Source organism: Kogia breviceps, chromosome 8 (genome assembly GCF_026419965.1).
Source record: "Kogia breviceps isolate mKogBre1 chromosome 8, mKogBre1 haplotype 1, whole genome shotgun sequence".
In the NCBI taxonomy this organism is placed as follows: domain Eukaryota; kingdom Metazoa; phylum Chordata; class Mammalia; order Artiodactyla; family Physeteridae; genus Kogia; species Kogia breviceps.
In genome coordinates this window covers 29,313,656-29,331,248 of record NC_081317.1, presented here as the reverse complement: position 1 = coordinate 29,331,248, position 17,593 = coordinate 29,313,656, and the positions used below count along the sequence as shown (strand labels likewise).

At 38.7% G+C, this 17,593-nt stretch overlaps 1 protein-coding gene across 2 annotated transcripts in view; it reads right to left on the bottom strand.

Moving 5' to 3' along the window:
• Positions 1-17,593, bottom strand: part of TMEFF1 (transmembrane protein with EGF like and two follistatin like domains 1) — a 95,450-nt gene that overhangs the window by 22,673 nt on the left and 55,184 nt on the right. For both annotated transcript variants that reach the window (XM_059072847.2, XM_067041081.1), the window contains exons 6-7: positions 6,802-6,950; positions 4,844-4,909 (exon numbers count right to left, since the gene is read on the bottom strand). In XM_059072847.2, coding sequence (XP_058928830.1) covers positions 4,844-4,909; positions 6,802-6,950 — 215 coding nt within the window. The remainder of the gene's footprint in view (positions 1-4,843; positions 4,910-6,801; positions 6,951-17,593) is intronic.

Genomic DNA, 17,593 nt, shown 5'->3' with positions numbered 1-17,593 from the left:
TGTTTGCTTAGGAAGTACTCCTTTCATCTCCCTGATATACCAAAATCACATTACTCCTCCATCCCCCTTCCTTTCATCTTCCCCTGCTGTGCTCATCACCTGTCACCTCCCGATCAGCATCCCACTTTCATCTCCCAACGACCGCCCTCCCGGAGGGATCTGTACCATCCACCTACGCAGCCTTCTAACCACCCTCGTCATGACTCTCCACCACGCTCCACAACACACACTCTCACCTTCCTTCAGTGATTTTAGCAACTGGCTCAGGCTTACTTTTTTTTTTTTTTTGCGGTACGCGGGCCTCTCTCTGTTGTGGCCTCTCCCGTTGCGGAGCACAGGCTCTGGACGCGCAGGCTCAGCGGCCATGGCTCACAGGCCCAGCCACTCCGCGGCACGTGGGAACTTCCCAGACCGGGGCACGAACCCGTGTCCCCTGCATCGGCAGGCGGACTCTCAACCACTGCGCCACCAGGGAAGCCCCAGGCTTACTTTTGATGAGGCAAATTTATCAAGACCATTTTTTAAAGAGCATATCAAACAAGCTGTATTAATATGGTTAGATTTTAGGCTGTATATAAACATCTTTGGATAAAAATGGCCACATTAAAATGTCACTTGCCACAAAGGAACTTTCTGGGTATATGGAAACGTTATAGACTACGATAAGGTGCAGTGCAGATGGGGTATATCCATTTGTCAAAACTGATAGCTAACATTTGTGCATTTCAGTATATGTAAATTACACCTCAAAAAACACCTGTAAAATAAGTAATGATAATACACTGGGTAGAGATATATAGGCAAAACAAGAAAGACAGAATGCTCTTAACTGTTGATGGTGGTTGGGTACATGAGGTTTCATCATACTATCCTGTTCGTTCATGCTTGAAATTTTCTACAGTCAAGTTTTGTTGTTGTTGTTGTTGGGGTTTTTTGGTGGTACGTGGGCCTCTCACTGCTGTGGCCTCTCCCGTTGGGGAGCACAGGCTCTGGATGCACTGGCTCGGCGGCCATGGCTCACGGGCCCAGCCACTCCGCGGCATGTGGGATCTTCCCGGACCAAGGCACGAACCCGTGTCCCCTGCATCAGCAGGCGGACTCTTAACCACTGCGCCACCAGGGAAGCCCTACAATCAAGTTTTTAAAATATCACATACCCAGCTCCCACACACCTCATGCTCTGCCATCATATCCCTTTATGACTTCAACATCTACAACCAAGCTTCTAACACTGCAATTTGAATATTTACCGCAGGTTTTCCAACAGCCCAAGAAAAGCACTAATTCAGCCACCATGCTGAACATTCAAATGCTCCATTTTGGGAGCACTCTTCTCCAAGAGCTCAGCTTTACAACATTCTTACTGAGCACTATCTTCCAGTTTTTCTTGCTGATGCTGTGTCCCTGCTTTTCACGTTGTAGCCTCCATTCCTAGATCCTGCTTACCTAGTCTTGGTTGTGTACTGGGGACACGAATATTTACTAAGGGGCTCCTATAAATGCTTGTGAGAACAAAAAAAACAACAAAAGCAAATGGGGTAAACATACAAAATACAGTTACCTCTGACCTCTATTCCTTACTACTAGCACATGTGTTAACTCTTACAATCTGGATTTCATCTTCACAACTCTATAGAAACTCCTTGGTCCAAGATTACCAATGATCCCCTTGTCTTCAAATTTGATGCTTGTCATCTAAGTCCTTTATGCAGCATTTTAAACTACTAACCAACCTTTCTGTTTGGCTTCTGTGCCACTGTACTCTTGATTTTTTTTCCTCTGGATCCTCCTTCTGCTTCATCCTGGCCTCCTCTCCTTTCTTTTTTCTTTCCTTCTTTTTTTAAAAAAATATTTATTTATTTATTTATTTATTTTTATTTGGGGCTGCTCTGGGTCTTAGTTGTGGCATACAGGATCTTCGTTGTGGCATGTGGGATCTTTAGTTGCGGCATGTGGACTTCTTAGTTGCAGCATGCGGACTTCTCAGTTGCTGCATGCAAACTCTTCGTTGCGGCATGCATGCAAGATCTAGTTCCCTAACCAGGGATCAAACCCAGGCCCGCTGCATTGGAAGCGTGAAGTCTTACCCACTGGACCATCAAGGAAGTCCCTAGCCTCCTCTCCTTTCTAAATAACAATGCTGTCCAACAGAACTTTCTTCAACTCTTGATATGTTCTATTTCTATGCTGTCCAATATGGTAGCCACGGGTCACATGGAGCTACTGAACATTTGAAATATGGCTAGTATAACTGAGAAACAAAACCTTTAATTTTATTTTATTTTAATAAATTTAAATTTAGATAGCCATGTGTCCAGTGGCTACCCTACCAGACAATACAGCTCTATAATCTCTCACTTGTTCTCATGACTTCGTTATCACCTTGACTGACTCACAAATTTATGCTAATAAGCAAAGTCACCTGGGTGAGTTCCACAAGCAACTCAAACTACAAAATAAAATTAATCACCTCCACCATCAACTCCTCCCTTACCTTACCCCAAACACCCTTCCCCTCCCAACATTCTTAGTTCTATAAATAGAATCCATCAACTAAGTCATCTGAGCTTGAACTCTTTATCCCCCATATCTAAGCAGTAATCTATTCCTTTTGAGTTTACTTAACTGATCACCCTGCCTCTAGTCCAAAGTAAATAATAAGCACAATTCCTGCCAGATATAATGCATTCAACTGGTTAACTTTGTTGTCTTGCCTTTTTCAAATATATAATGATTCTGCCACTGCCCACAAATGAAGTTTAAATGCCCTAGGATAACACAGCATTCAAGACTTTACACATGGGAATTCCTTGGCAGTCCAAGGGTTAGGACTCAGCCAAAAAAAAAAAAAAAAGACTACACTATCTGGCCCCAAGCTACTTTTCCAGTCTTGCCTTCCACTTCTGCCTCTTAAGCCTCCTACTCTCCAGCCAAAAATGGATTCCTTATCATTCTCCAATACATTCTCTATCACAATGTTTGTTTGCATCCATACCTCTACTCATGCTCTTCCATCCTCCTTAAATATGACCTCTGTTCAAATCCTAACCACCTTTCAAGGTTCAGCTCAAATTCCGCCTCTTCCATGAGTTTCTCAGATCTTCACCATCCCCCACCAAATAGTAATCTCTTCTTTTCTGAGTTCCCACTGCACTTTTTAACAGCACTACATTTATGACAATAACCCATTTCTACTTTGTTAGAATTAGGTTATATTCATTTCTTATTGTATCACAAGCTCTTTAAAGATGGATGTCATGTATTAGATATCTTTCTATCCACCAATAATTTCTAGTAAAATAACCAGTATAAAGTAGGCACTTAGTAAATTATATCTACTGATTATGATAATTTAACTTGCACTATAGACAAATTCTTATATGCAAAGAATGTTCAGTATCTCAAAAATGGCTTAGGCACTAAATTATCCCTGTAATTTTATCAAAGGCAGACAAGTATTTTGGGTATACACAATTCCCTAAATTGCCTTAAGTAGGAGCTTCTACCTACTGAAAAAGAGCCTTCCTATTCTGGTCATGTACCATCAGTATAAAGAATAAAACTAGCACTGATCTATTATGTCTCCTATGAGAATACAGAGACTTCTTCTTTTAAATATAGCACTTTCTATCAACAGAGGAAACTGATATGTCAGGGGCTCATGGGATATAACTGATTCAAGTGACAGAAATAACAAATTATTCAAAGATAATAACAGCTACCATTTCTTGCACACTTATGAGTATGTCAGATACTATTCAAAGCACTTGACATGCATTATCTCATTTAACTTTTATGACACTCTGAGATAGGGCCTGTTATTCTCATTTTATGTATTTTTTAGAAATTAGGCATAAAAGGTAGATAACATATCTTTAAAAAATTGTCCATTAGTATAACCAAACAAATGTGTAGAAGATGCACACATAGAAAAGCAACTATACAGAAGCCTTGGTCTAGGATCCCAAGATGGAGACCTGCTTTGGTTCACTAGATATAACCTCACTGAGCCTCAATGTTCCCACTGGTCCTTACCCCTCAGAGTAGTTGTAAGAATCAAATGAAATAATGAATATGAAAATGAGGAGTGAAAGAGCATTGGACCTGCGGTCGAAGGACCTAAGAATCTGACTTTTACTACATGTAAGACTTTGTACAAATAAATCCTACAGCTTCTTTGAGCTGCATCCATTCTTTTGACAAGTGTGGAGCATCTAAGTAAGTACCAGACATTCTGCTAAGTGTTAGGAATCCCAAAATGAACATGATAGATACGGTCTCCTGTCCTCACAGAACTCATAGCCTAGAGGGGGACACAGATGAGTAGAACAGACAGTTATACTTAGAGTAGGTTAAGGGGTTGGATAGGGGAGTATGCAGGAGAGGCACCTAATCTAGATTTAAGGGTCAAGGGATAGTTCCCAAAAGAAAATGACTTCTAAGGTGAGACTGGAAAGATGTATATTAGGCAAAGAAGATTTCCAGGCAGAGGGAACAAGGTTCAAAGACCCATGCACAGAGGGTAAGTGTTAACAGTAGATTCTAGAGAGGTAAAGAGGGTTTTACAAGCAAATATGAGAGAACTTTCCGTATAATTTCTTACAACTGCATGTGAATCTATAATTATCTCAATAACAATTTCAGTTTTTAAAAAGCATATGTGAAAGTACTCTGTAAACTGAGAAGTACCTTAACTATTTCAATATTATTACCAATATTCAACTGTATATTGCTACAGAGAGCAAAGTTAGAAAGGTCATTACAATGGAAATAGAACTCCTAAGGACAGCTAGTGACCATATTTCAGTAGTTGGACAAAATTTGGGAAATTGTGATTCAGTACCTTTCACATCTGGTCGATATTGTAGTCCATCATCTTTCTTTCCCAACAAACTAGTGTCATCTGTGTCTGTAAGAGAAAAGTTTTCAAATTAAGATACATATGATGTTTAAGTCACACCATGAAACTCCTAAATATTCCAAATGCTCAACGTCTTTCCCAACTCTCTCCACTTATCCTGCTCACATTTTCTACCACTCTCTTGATCTGTTGTGCCACTTCTATCTCAGCCTCAAGGCATCCCAGATATAAATGCACTCTGCATGCTGAACAGTCTAACTTCATTCAGACTTCAGCTCAAATATCATCTCCTTAAAAAGTCTTCCCTGAAAAAAAAAGTCTTCCCTGTGCTAACTGAAATAACACATACCCTGAAGAGAAAAGATTAGCCCTTTCTTCAAGGGACAATGGTTTCAAGATTTACCTTCTCCTACCAGTTTCCCTGGAAAAATATGAGATTAAGATAAACGTGGAACCTCAACTGTGTTATCAGACAAAATTTACTATAAAAATGACCGCTGACTGATTAATTGTAGTAGGATAGTAAGACTGTACATGAACCATAAACACCTGTTGAGAAGCACAAGCTTCAGCTTCCCAGTACTAGTGAAGGGTGGGGGCGGGCGGGGGGGGGGGGCGATCGGCATGAGTTTCAATTAACAAAATCCTCAAACGACCAACTGTTCTGAATTTGAAATTCCAGACAATACCATTCAACCACGTACCAGTTCCTCAGAAAAGATATTCTCTCTCTAAGCTACTCTTTAACCTACCTACACTCTAAATGCCACCCCATGAAAGAAAAGCAAACCGTACTATTTCTTCCACCTATAAGGTGTCCCTATCAGCAGTTTCCTGTACCATGTGCACACCTGACCCCCACATGGCAATCCTATGATGAGCTTCTTGGGCATTCTTGGGTAGCTTAGACCACAGATATTGCAATCAGTTGTTCAGTATTTCACAAATAGCTTATTATCAGTATAAAGTAGCAAACTTTGGCTTGCAACTTTCTTCCCTTAGCTCAGATAAAAACATATCCCTTTAATAAGTCCCCAAAAGGGACGGGGCTTAGAGGGAGGGTGGTTAGACCTCGTAAGCAGGAAAGATGCACAATCCTAGGTCATGAGAATGTGTGGGGCCCTCGTTTGTTACTAGGAAATGATATATTATTTCAGCCCATGTGTGTATTACGGAGTAAGAAGGTTGAAAACCTGTGCCTTTAGTGACTGGATATTTCTAGTAGGAAAAGAAACTAAAATTCACTCTTAATTGATATCATGGCTTCTAAATGATGGCAAGAAGAGAAAAAGAATTTTAAACTGAAAGTAATAACTTTTCCTTACACTCTATAACTTCACGCCAAAATCTCTAACAGTATATAATATGTAGGAGCAAAAACTACAGAGAAAATGTGAAAACAAAGTAAACTATTATTCTCTAGAAAAAAAGATGAAAAAAAATATGGTTGGGACTTTCCTGGTGGGCCAGTAGTTAAGACTCTGTGCTCCCACTGCAAGGGGCACGGGTTTGATCCCTAGTCCAGGAACTAAGATCCCACATGACACATGGTGCAGCCAAAGAAAAAAAATATGGTAATACTTATAGTTTTACTATAATTAAAATAAGCTAATTCTTAAACAACTAAAATCATTACAAATTTGAGACAACTTTTAAGAACTATAAATATATCTACAAGTCCATGTTAGGAACAGCTTAGTAACTAAATAAGTAAACCAAGACCATTGTTTGTATCTTGAGATAATGAAAATAAGTGGGAAAAAAAAGCGAAGTTAGTAACAGAACAAAGAAATTCTGAAATATATAGTAATAAAAAAATAAAGCATCAAAGATTTCTCATTTTCCAAATTTGGAACACTACCAAAATGTACAAATGAGACTGCAGACATGTGATATTCAATATTAAAGACAGGTCTCTAGATAAGTAGAATGAATTTTACCTGTGCAATGACCAAGATGTCTTATATCAATTTGTTCTTGTTTTATACAAGATGCTTCTCGAACAAAACAGGGATTGTTATAGGAACTCCCATCAGAAGCACACACAGGATTAAAACTGTAACCACTGCAATCTATATTACATACACACCTGTTGGAAAAAAAAAAATTTACCTGTATTTTACAACAAAAGTATTTCACAATGCTGTAACAGCAAAAATGAGCAATTCTTTCTTTCTTTTTTTTTTTACTTTTTAACTTTTTTATTGAGGTATAGTTGATTTACAGTATTACATTAGTTTCAGGTGTACAACACAATGATTCAATATTTTTAGAAATTATTCTCCATTTAAAGTTATTATACAATATTGACTATATTCCTGGTGCTGTACAATATAACCTTGTAGCTTATTTATCTTATACATAGTAGTTTGTAAGCAATTCTCTTTTTCTGCTTTCTGTAACAGAAGTCAATACATTGTTTTAAGTCACTGATAAAAGTTTAAGCAAAGTGAATGCTCAGCTAACAATTTCTTTCAGGTGAGAATTTAGAGATAATTTCATCCAGATATTATTAATCTAGTAGTTTCTCTAAAATTTTCATATGTAGAGATAATAATCAAGAAATGTCAAATGTGAACAACATTAGTTAGAAAGCAACATGGTATAGCAGAAAGGACACAGAATTATAAGTCAAAAGTCATGAATCGGGTTTCCTTGGTGGCGCAGTGGTTAAGAATCTTACCTGTCAACGCAGGGGACATAGGTTCAAGCCCTAGTCTGGGAAGATCCCACATGCCATGGAGCAACTAAGCCCGTGCGCCACAACTACTGAGCCTGCGTTCTAGAGCCCACGAGTCACAACTACTGAAGCCTGCGTGCCTAGAGCCCGTGCTCTGCAACAAGAGAAGCCACTGCAATGAGAAGCCCGCACACTGCAACCAAGAGTAGCCCCTGCTCTCCACAACTAGAGAAAGCCTGTGCACAGCAACAAAGACACAATGAAGCCCAAAATAAAAATAAATAAAATAAATAAATTTATTAAAAAGTCATGAATCTAAATCCTAGACCAACTAATAACCAGATTTGTGTCCATATTCTCCTTCTAAGTCTTAGTTTACTGATCTGTAAAAGAGGTAATAATATGTGTAACCTTACCAAATAATTGGGAAGATTAAAAAACATAATAGATATAAAATATGTAAAATAGAAGACCCTCAAAATTGTTTCCTAGCTGCACATCCACCTGTAAAACTGAGTGTCCACTCAACACTGAGACTGCATTATAGAGAAGGCCAAGAAAGTTCAAGGTTATGGTCACTCCTCTCAAGGACAGTAAAATCTAACTGGGAATATAAAAATAAAAAACACAGAGACTCTCCTGCTTCCAGAAACATGGTGAACTCAGAACCTGTACTAATCCTCCTAATGAAAACAACAAAAAATACTGGACAAAATATTTCAAAATGTCCCCAAATGCATTCATAAATTGTCAAGAAAGCAAAGAATTTTAAGACAAAAGTCATTTGAAGACAGGAATAGAGAAAGGTCAGTTAAGTTTACTAAAGCTGATTTTCACCTTGAAGGCATTTACCAAACTAGGTAAATTCAAATATCAATTTTTTGGTTTTGCAGGACTCTGAGAACAGAAGATGAAGAATACTGACCTACCTAAGGTGGAGAGTCTAAAGACCCTAAAAAAAGCATTGAGGGTAGAGTATAAATGAGTTGCCATATTCCAAGGGGACTGTTTTAAAGGAAAAAAATATTCTGCTGTGGTTTACACAGCACTGAAGAGAGGGGGAAATAACATCTCCCCGAGAATTCAAAACTATAAGCCAACCCTCACATGAGTAATTATGACTTAAAATACTACTTGGGTGTTCTGAAAAGCCTCAAGTCCAGAATTTATTTTAAGAGTCAAAGACTGGAAGGGGCCCTAGACAACCAACAAAAGTAAGTGCAATCCTCTCTGGAGAAACCCAACTTTATTATCCTAGACCTCAAACACTTCCAAGATACAATTCTGAGAAAAACAAGTATATCACACACATGCTCACTCACTCTCATAACCCCAAAGACAAGGAAATAAAACACCATGGGCAGAGCTTCACTGGTGGCGCAGCGGTTGAGAGTCCGCCTGCCGATGCAGGGGACGTGGGTTCGTGCCCCGGTCCGGGAAGATCCCACATGCCGTGGAGCGGCTGGGCCCATGAGCCGTGGCCGCTGAGCCTGCGCGTCCGGAGCCTGTGCTCCGCAACCAGAGAGGCCACAACAGTGAGAGGCCCACATACCGCAAAAAAAAAAACCATGGGCAGAGCAAGCTGATATGAAAAAGAAGCAAAAAGAACTTCTAATAAATAAAGAATGCACTGTTAGAAATAAAAAATTCATGGGCAGATTTAACAAGAGATTAGAAAAACTAAAGGTGAATCTGTGAAATGGAAGACAGGTCAGAGGAAACTACCCAGAGACCATGGCAGAGTCAAAGAGACAGAACATATGAAAAAAAAATTAAGAGACATGGAAGACAGAGTCACAAGAGCTAATAAAAATCTGATTGGAGTTCCAGATGAGTTAACAGAATAAGGTGGGGGCAATATTCTCAGCAATTTCTCAAACTTTCTAAAACTAAAGAAAGATACTAATCTAAATAACCAAAAAGCCTAATAAATTCTAAACAGGATTATTAAAAAGGAATCCAGACAGTGAAATATCACAGTGGAATTTCTGTAACAACGGCAACAAAATAATATTTTAAAGCAGCCAGAAAGAAGAGAAAGGTTACCTTCAAAGAAGCAAGAAGAGAGACAGGTGTCTTCAAAAGCAATACTGAAGCCAAACTGTTTATAGCCAAAAGACAGTGAAATAATACCTGCAATGTGCTGGGATAAAATAGAATTCTATGTAAAAAGAACTATCTTTCATGGTTAAGTGTAAAATAAAAATAATTTGGAAGAAGTAAAAATTTAGAGAGTTTGTCACCTGCCAACTGTCAATAAGGGAAATTATAAAGGCAGTAGAAAAATGATCCTACAAGTGAGATCTGAGATGCAAACATAAATGAAGAACAAAAGTGTAAATATATAGGTAATATTAACAAATTACTGACAATACAAAATAATGACAACAATGATAGGTGCTGCTAAATTTTTTTTAAAACAGTAAATTAAAATATTAATAATGATAGCATACAAATTGGGAGGGACTGAAATTACAGTATTTTAAGAAGAGCAAAGATATTGATGAATTTTAGACTGCAATAAGTTGAATAAGCATGTTAATGCTAAGGTTACCACCAAAAGGAGTATGTATAACACTGAAACTAATAGAGAAAAAAAAATCCAAAAGAATGCAAGAAAGGAGAAACGAAGAGAAAACAAGACAAAAGTACAAATAAGATTTTTAAAAAATCAAAATACATCAGTATTTGTTATATATATATATATATCTTTTAAAATTCTTACCTTTTATTTATTTATTTATTTTGGCCATGCCACGGGGCTTGTGGGATCTTAGTTCCCCAACCAGTGATTGAACCTGGGCCCAAGGCAGTGAAAGAACCAAGTTCTAACCACTGGACCACCAGGGAATTCCTTATAATATATTTAAGTGAACTAAACTTTCTAGTTAAAATACAAAGATAGTTAGGCTGGATAAAAATACAAAAGCCAGCTATATGCTGCTTGTAAGGTACATATTCAACTGTAATCATATGGGTAGTTGCCAGGGGCTGGGAGAAGGGGGAATGGGGGGGGGTTACTGTTTAATAGATATAGTTTCAGTTTTACAAGATTAAAAGAGTTTTGGAGATGGATGGTGGTGATGATAGCACAACATTATGAATGTATTTAATACCACTGGACAGCACACTTAAAAACAGTTAAGATGGTTAATTTTATTAAGTGTATTGTACCAAAATAAAAGAATTGTGAGAGATATATCATACCTGGAATGGAAGAAACCTAGTATGGCTATATATCTATATATATGTCAAACATAAGAGACTTCAGGGCAGAAAAGATTTATGAGAAAGAAGATCCCTCATAATAAAAAATTTTATCCACCGGGAAGATATAACAATTCTAAATATTTTTAAACAGACTCAAAATCTATAAAGCAAAAACTGATAAAATCACAATGAGAAACAGCCAAATCTACCATAGTAGATTTTAATATGCATCTCTCTGTAACTCATATATCAAGCAGATAAAATATCAGTAAAACTGAAAAAACTAGAGATGAAAGGACATAATGCTGGGATTTTCTTTAAAATACTTCCCCCAAAAACGGTGGAGGGAAAAAGAGATAAAACAAAATTGGATTTTTTACACTAACTGAAACTGAGTGATGGGTATATGGGGAGGGGTCCACTTTATTTTTTTCTCCTCTTCTACATGTTTGAAGATTTCGTTAATTCTTGGTGAATTAAAGACTTAAATGTGAAAGGCAAAACTATAAAAGACTTAGAAGATCAAACGTAAGAGACCAATAAATTTAATTTTGAAATAAAGAACACCTCACAAAGAGAATAAAAATGACAATCTGCAAACAAACAAAACAACTACAGCCCATATAACCAGCAAATAATCAGTATACAGAATACATATAAAAATTAATTTAAAAAATGACATAGAACTTGGAAGCATATAAAAACACTATATGTAAAAAGGTGTTCAATCTGTTCAACAATCAAAAAAATGTAAATTTAAACCACAATGAGATACCATCACATTCACTAAACAGCAAAAATTAAGAGAACAATACCAAGTGCTGACAAGGATGAGGAGCAAAGGGAATTCTTATCCTCTGCTGAAGGGAGAACTTACTGGTACAACCACTTTGGAAAACAGGCATTACCAGGAAAAGCTAGATGTGCACATGCCCAATAATTCCACTACTGAGTAAGGCCCTTGAAAATCTCTTTCACATGTGCACCAGAAGACATGCATAAGAATGTTCACAAAGCATTATTCATGAGAACAGAAGACTGGAAACAATCCAAATGTCCATCAACATTAAAATGGACTATAAAAGGATATGGAAACGTTAAGCAACTGAATTCAACTAAGCAACTATGAGCATTAACATGAATAAATCTTAAAAACATAATGCTGAGCAAAAGAAGATACACATAATATGATTCTACTTATACAAAACGCAAAATCAAACAAAAGCCAAGTAATATATTATTAGGAGGGTTATCATGTGGTAAAACTATAAGGAAAGCAAAGGAATGATTTCCACAAAATGCAGTAGAGTGGGTGGATCAAAGAAAGATGCAGTTGGGGAGGGTCACAGGACTGGGGGCAGCTCTAAAGTATTGACAATACCCTATATTTCTTGGCTTGGAAGGCAGGAGTCACAATTTGTTTCATTTTTGCACATTAAACTAAATGTGTTTTTCATAAACTTTTCAATATATGCTCTGTTTCACAATTTAAAAATTAAGGCACCACAAAAACAACTTTAAATTCATAAGAATATTTACTAATAAGTCAAAAATACCTTTTACATTTTTAAAGGGGCGGGGAGGGAGAATATGTGACAGAGACCATATGTGGCCCCCAAAATGTAAAATATTTACCATCTGGTCCTTTATAGAAAAATGTTGCCGACTCCAGGTTTAAGCAATAAATGGTGGCCAATGGAAGAAAGTATTACAGAACAGTTTCAGGGATGAGAAAAGGCTAAGCAACAAAGGCAAGATCCCAAACCAAACTAGTAAGGAGAAATGAGTGACTCAGAAGAGGACACTGCAGCTCAACAGGAACCTCCTTGATCACGTGTAGAAAACGTCCAGGTAAGACCAAGAGCTGTGAGAACAACCATTGCTAATGGTTTCAATAGCACGTGACAAAAGAAAATGAAACCACCATCTCAAGGAACGTCCAGCTCAGTGAAACAGTGAGGAGAGGAGGACAGTATTAGACCCTAGAGGCCGCTGACACTACTGATTACAGCGGTTCCCCGTGTTTGCAGACTGGCAACGGCAGCAGAGGGCAGGATGCTCAGGAACAGGAGTGTGCACTAAAATGGAAAGAAATCGCTTCAGCAAACACGTCAAATTCAAAACATTTAACAACCATTTACTCTGCACCTACTGTGCAGGGATAGTCACATTTGCCTCTTTAATCATGACAACAAATTATGAACAGGGAAGCTGAATATGAAAGACGTTAAAAACCCTTAGATCACAAATCTAATGAGTGACTGAGATGGTGTTCTCACCACTCATCACAGTTGTCACATAAAACAGACATCTCAGCAGGGAAAGTGACAGATGAAAGGAGATAAGTAGTTATTTTCCACATTTATATCATGAAAAATCTTTTCACTAAATTGGTCTTGCTTTTCTCTCAAACACACCAGGAACACTCCTGCCTCAGGGCTTCCCCTCTTCCCGGAACACTTTTCCCTCAAACATCCACTCGGTTTGATCCCTCACCTTTTTCAAGTTTTATATCAAATATTAAACAAACAGCCAAAAGTTAAATCATTAGGCATCCATTTAAGAAATTAGAAAAAGAGCAATGGAATAAATCCAGTGAAAACAAAAAAAAGAAAGGGAAAAATATAGATGATACAGATATGGATATAGATTTATAGATACATCTAAACAGAAACAGAACACAAAGTTACAACAGAGAAGATCAATAAAGCCAAAAGTTGGTCCTTTGAAAAGATTTTCAAATCAACAAAGTAGGATGAGAGAAAAAACAGTATCTGGACTTTAAAAGACTACAGATTATGGTTTAAAAGATAATAAAAGTTTATTGTAAACAACTTTATGCCAGCAAATTTGAAAACTTCGGTGAAATGAATAACCTTTAAAAAATATTAACTATTAAATTTGACCAAAAAAGAAATAGAAGCTGAATGGTACTAAAATCATTAAAGAAATCAGTTTTTAAAATGTCCCTCAAATTCGGCTTCCCTGGTGGTGCAGTGGTTGAGAGTCCGCCTGCCGATGCAGGGGACATGGGTTCATGCCCCAGTCTAGGAGGATCCCACATGCCGCGAAGCCACTAAGCCCATGAGCCATGGCCACGAAGCCTGTGCATCTGGAGCCTGTGCTACGCAATGGGAGAGGCCACAACAGTGAGAGGCCCACGTACCACAGAAAAAAAAAAAAATGTCCCTCAAAGACAGCACCAGATCCAGGTGTTTTTTTTTTCGTTTTTTGTTTTTGGGGTTTTTTTGTGGTACACAGGCCTCTCACTGTTGTGGCCTCTCCCGTTGCGAAGCACAGGCTCCGGACCCACAGGGTCAGTGGCCATGGCTCATGGGCCCAGCTGCTCCGCAGCATGTGGGACCTTCCTGGACCGGGGCACGAACCTGTGTCCCCTGCATCTGCAGGCAGACTGTCAACCACTGCGCCACCAGGGAAGCCCCAGGCGTTTTTTTAAAAAGAGTTCATGAACACATTCATTCCAGTCATTCAATAAATAGACATTTCTATTCTTACACAAAATCATCCAGAGAATAGAAAGAACACTTACTAATTCATTTTATAAGGCCATATAACCCCCAAAACAAATTAAAGTAACAGATTAAAACTCACTGAATAAAAATGAATAAAAGAAAACCTCATCCTTATAGCAGATAGAATACCAATAATGCAAGCCACAAAAACATACTGCTATCATAAAACAAAAATAGGATGCTATGAAAAAGGAGCATCATGAGGACAAAAACGAGCTCTTAGAAATTAAAAAGTACAGGAGAAATGACAAATTTAAAAAAACAGCAAAAATTTTTCTAAATAGAAAATAGGAGAGGAAAGAAAATTAAAGGACTAGTCCAGAATGTCCAGCATCCAAATAACAGAAGCACCAGAAATAGAAAACAGAGGAAAGGAAGTCATCAAAGAACTAACTGAAGAAAATTTCTCAAATCAGAAGTCAGTAAAATTCTAGGAACTGTGAAATTTCATTAAACTGAGGACCAAAAGGAGATTCTACATGCTTCGAAGAGAGAAAACAAATCATATACAAAGGACGGTGAATCAGAGTGGCTTCAGACTTCAGCTGGAAGCTAGAAGCCAACAGAGCAATGCTTTCACAATTCTGAGGGAAAATTATCTGCCACCTAGAATTATGCACTCACCAAGTTATAAGTCAAGTATTAGGTGTAGGATAAAAACACCTTAAATATAAGGTCTCACCTTGTACCCTTTCTCAAGAAGCTACTGAAAGATATACTAAAATGGGAGAGTAAAACAAAAAAGTTAAAGGTAAAAAATGCAAGAAACAGGATATCCTATGTAGGAGAGAGGTAAAGGAATTTCTAGGATGATGCTTGTGGTATAACAAAAAATATGTTTGGTCTTTGTCCCCTGTTCCTGGCAGAGCTCCTAAAACCCTTAGAACTTTGACAAAAGAGTCTTTTGTATGCTAATGAGATGACTCCGCCCTTTCCTTAATTCTAAGTCACTTTAGCAAATTATAGAAACTTAAGGGAGGTCTTAGGAACCTCCAGATTTGTAGTATCCTGGGCAGAAGTTCAGGGAACCTCATTTGCAGCTGGTGTCTAAAGTGGGGGCAATTTGTGGGTCTAAGCCGTTACCCTGTAGGGTCTGCGCTGACTCCAAGAAGTGCATAAAAGAAATGAACTGTAGGACACCCAGTTGGTGAAGGAGAACTGGAGAACTGATTGTTGTTGGAAAAGACACAACATTGAAGGAAGATTCCAAGATGACAGCTATATTAAGAGGGCAACCAGTCCACAATGAAATTTTTTGTTGTTGTTTAATTTTTGGCTGTGTTGGGTCTTCACTGCTGCGCACAGGCTTTCTCTAGTTGTGGCAAGTGGGGGCTACTCTTCATTGCAGCGCGTGGGCTTCTCATTGCAGTGGCTTCTCTTGTTGCAGAGCATGGGGCTCTAGGCACACGGGCTTCAGTAGTTGCGGCATGGGGGCTCAGTAGTTGCGGCACACAGGCACTAGAGCACAGGTTCAGTAGTTGTGGCACACGGGCTTAGCTGCTCCATGGCATGTGGGATCTTCCCGGACCAGAGATCGAACCCATGTCCTCTGCATTGGCAGGCAGATTCTTAACCACTGAGCCGCCAGGGAGGTCCCCACACTGAAATATTGATAATTTCACTCTGTGGACAGTTGTATTGCTAGATGCCATTACCAAGATGCCTACTGCCTTCTTTTTAGCCAGAGAACAGAATGCCCAGGTAAGCCTGGCTCAGATTCTTTATTTTTTCTTTTTCTTTTTTTTTGTGGTACGCGGGCCTCTCACTGTTGTGGCCTCTCCCGTTGAGGAGCACAGGCTCTGGACGCACAGGCTCAGCGGCCATGGCTCACGGGCCCAGCCGCTCCGCGGCATGTGGGATCCTCCCGGACCGGGGCACAAACCCGTGTCCCCTGCATCGGCAGGTGGACTCTCAACCACTGCGCCACCAGGGAAGCCCTCAGATTCTTAATTGTACTTGCCTTGATGAAGTTCCTGCTCTCCCCTTCATGTCAACTACCTGAACCAAACGAGCACACTCATTTAACTGACGTACTCCTGAGAGCTGGAGGTCAGCTCCAGTGAGACTGGAAGTAGAAGACACAGAGCAGTCCACTCTCTGACCACATTTCTGCCAATCATCCATACCTGGTGACATGAGAATCCTACCAGATGTCTCAACTATGAGCCCTATGACATTCCCCATAACACTCAGGGTCTTGCCCACCCACTTCCCCAGAAGGAAATCTTGTAAACCAGGAAGCCAAAAGTCAGACTCTGACACAGAGACTGTTCAATGTGTCTTTTTCCGTAAGCCTTCATCTAACAGTGCCGGCTAAGTCAACACTCGGTACTGTGAATTTGGCAATATTCTATTTTGTACCCTAAGTGTTAGGTATATAGGTGTAGTATTCTCTAAATTGCATGTGTATGTTTTAAACACATCTGTATGCAAAATGTACATTTTACAAAAAAAGTTTTAAAGAGTAGAGCAGTATGTATAGCGTGCTGCCATTAGTTTAAAAAAGGGGAAAAAAGAGAATACATGTACATACCTGCTTGTACATGCAAAAAATACCTCTGGGAGATTAAGAAACAGATCACAGTGACTGCCTCTAGTGAAGACAACTGGGTAGCTGAGGATCAGGGGTGGGGTGGGAAACAGGCCTTTTACTGTAAAGCTTTTTACAGCTTTTGAATTTCTAACACTATGAATTTCAAAGGCATGAATGCATACATACATACATGAATAAATTCAATGACTTCTCTGATTTAGCTCTAGGATTTTGGCAAATCACAACTCTGAGTCTTTAATAATAGTGATAATACCTCAAACACTGGTGACACAATCAAATAAGCTTTTGTAAAAAGCCCTTTGAAATCATCAAATACTACGTACATCTGAAAGGTATTATTATTGAAAAATATCTATCCTGTCTCTTCCTTTCCCCTTACTGTACATAGAAAGTGTCATTCCTTCTCCATATGGTAAGTTTTATTTAGCAGTTAGGAAAACACTGGCTTACACTAATTCATGTGAAGTTATTTAGATTTCATAAACACCTAACAAAGACTGCAACAAGTTCACCTGCTACAAATTCCTCACAATACTACTAGTCCTTTTCACACATGTTAAACCATCACAACGACCCTTTGTGTGGCTCTAAGTGAACAGGAAAGCCCTGTGTGAACTGCCACGAGTTCAACAAGACCTGTAGAAGGACCCTAAGATACCCAACCTTATGGCAAGTTCATCCAACGTAGAAACCAGCAAGACAAAGTCCCTGTACTCAGGGAGCCCAGAATCTGTTAGTGATCCCAACAGTGTAAG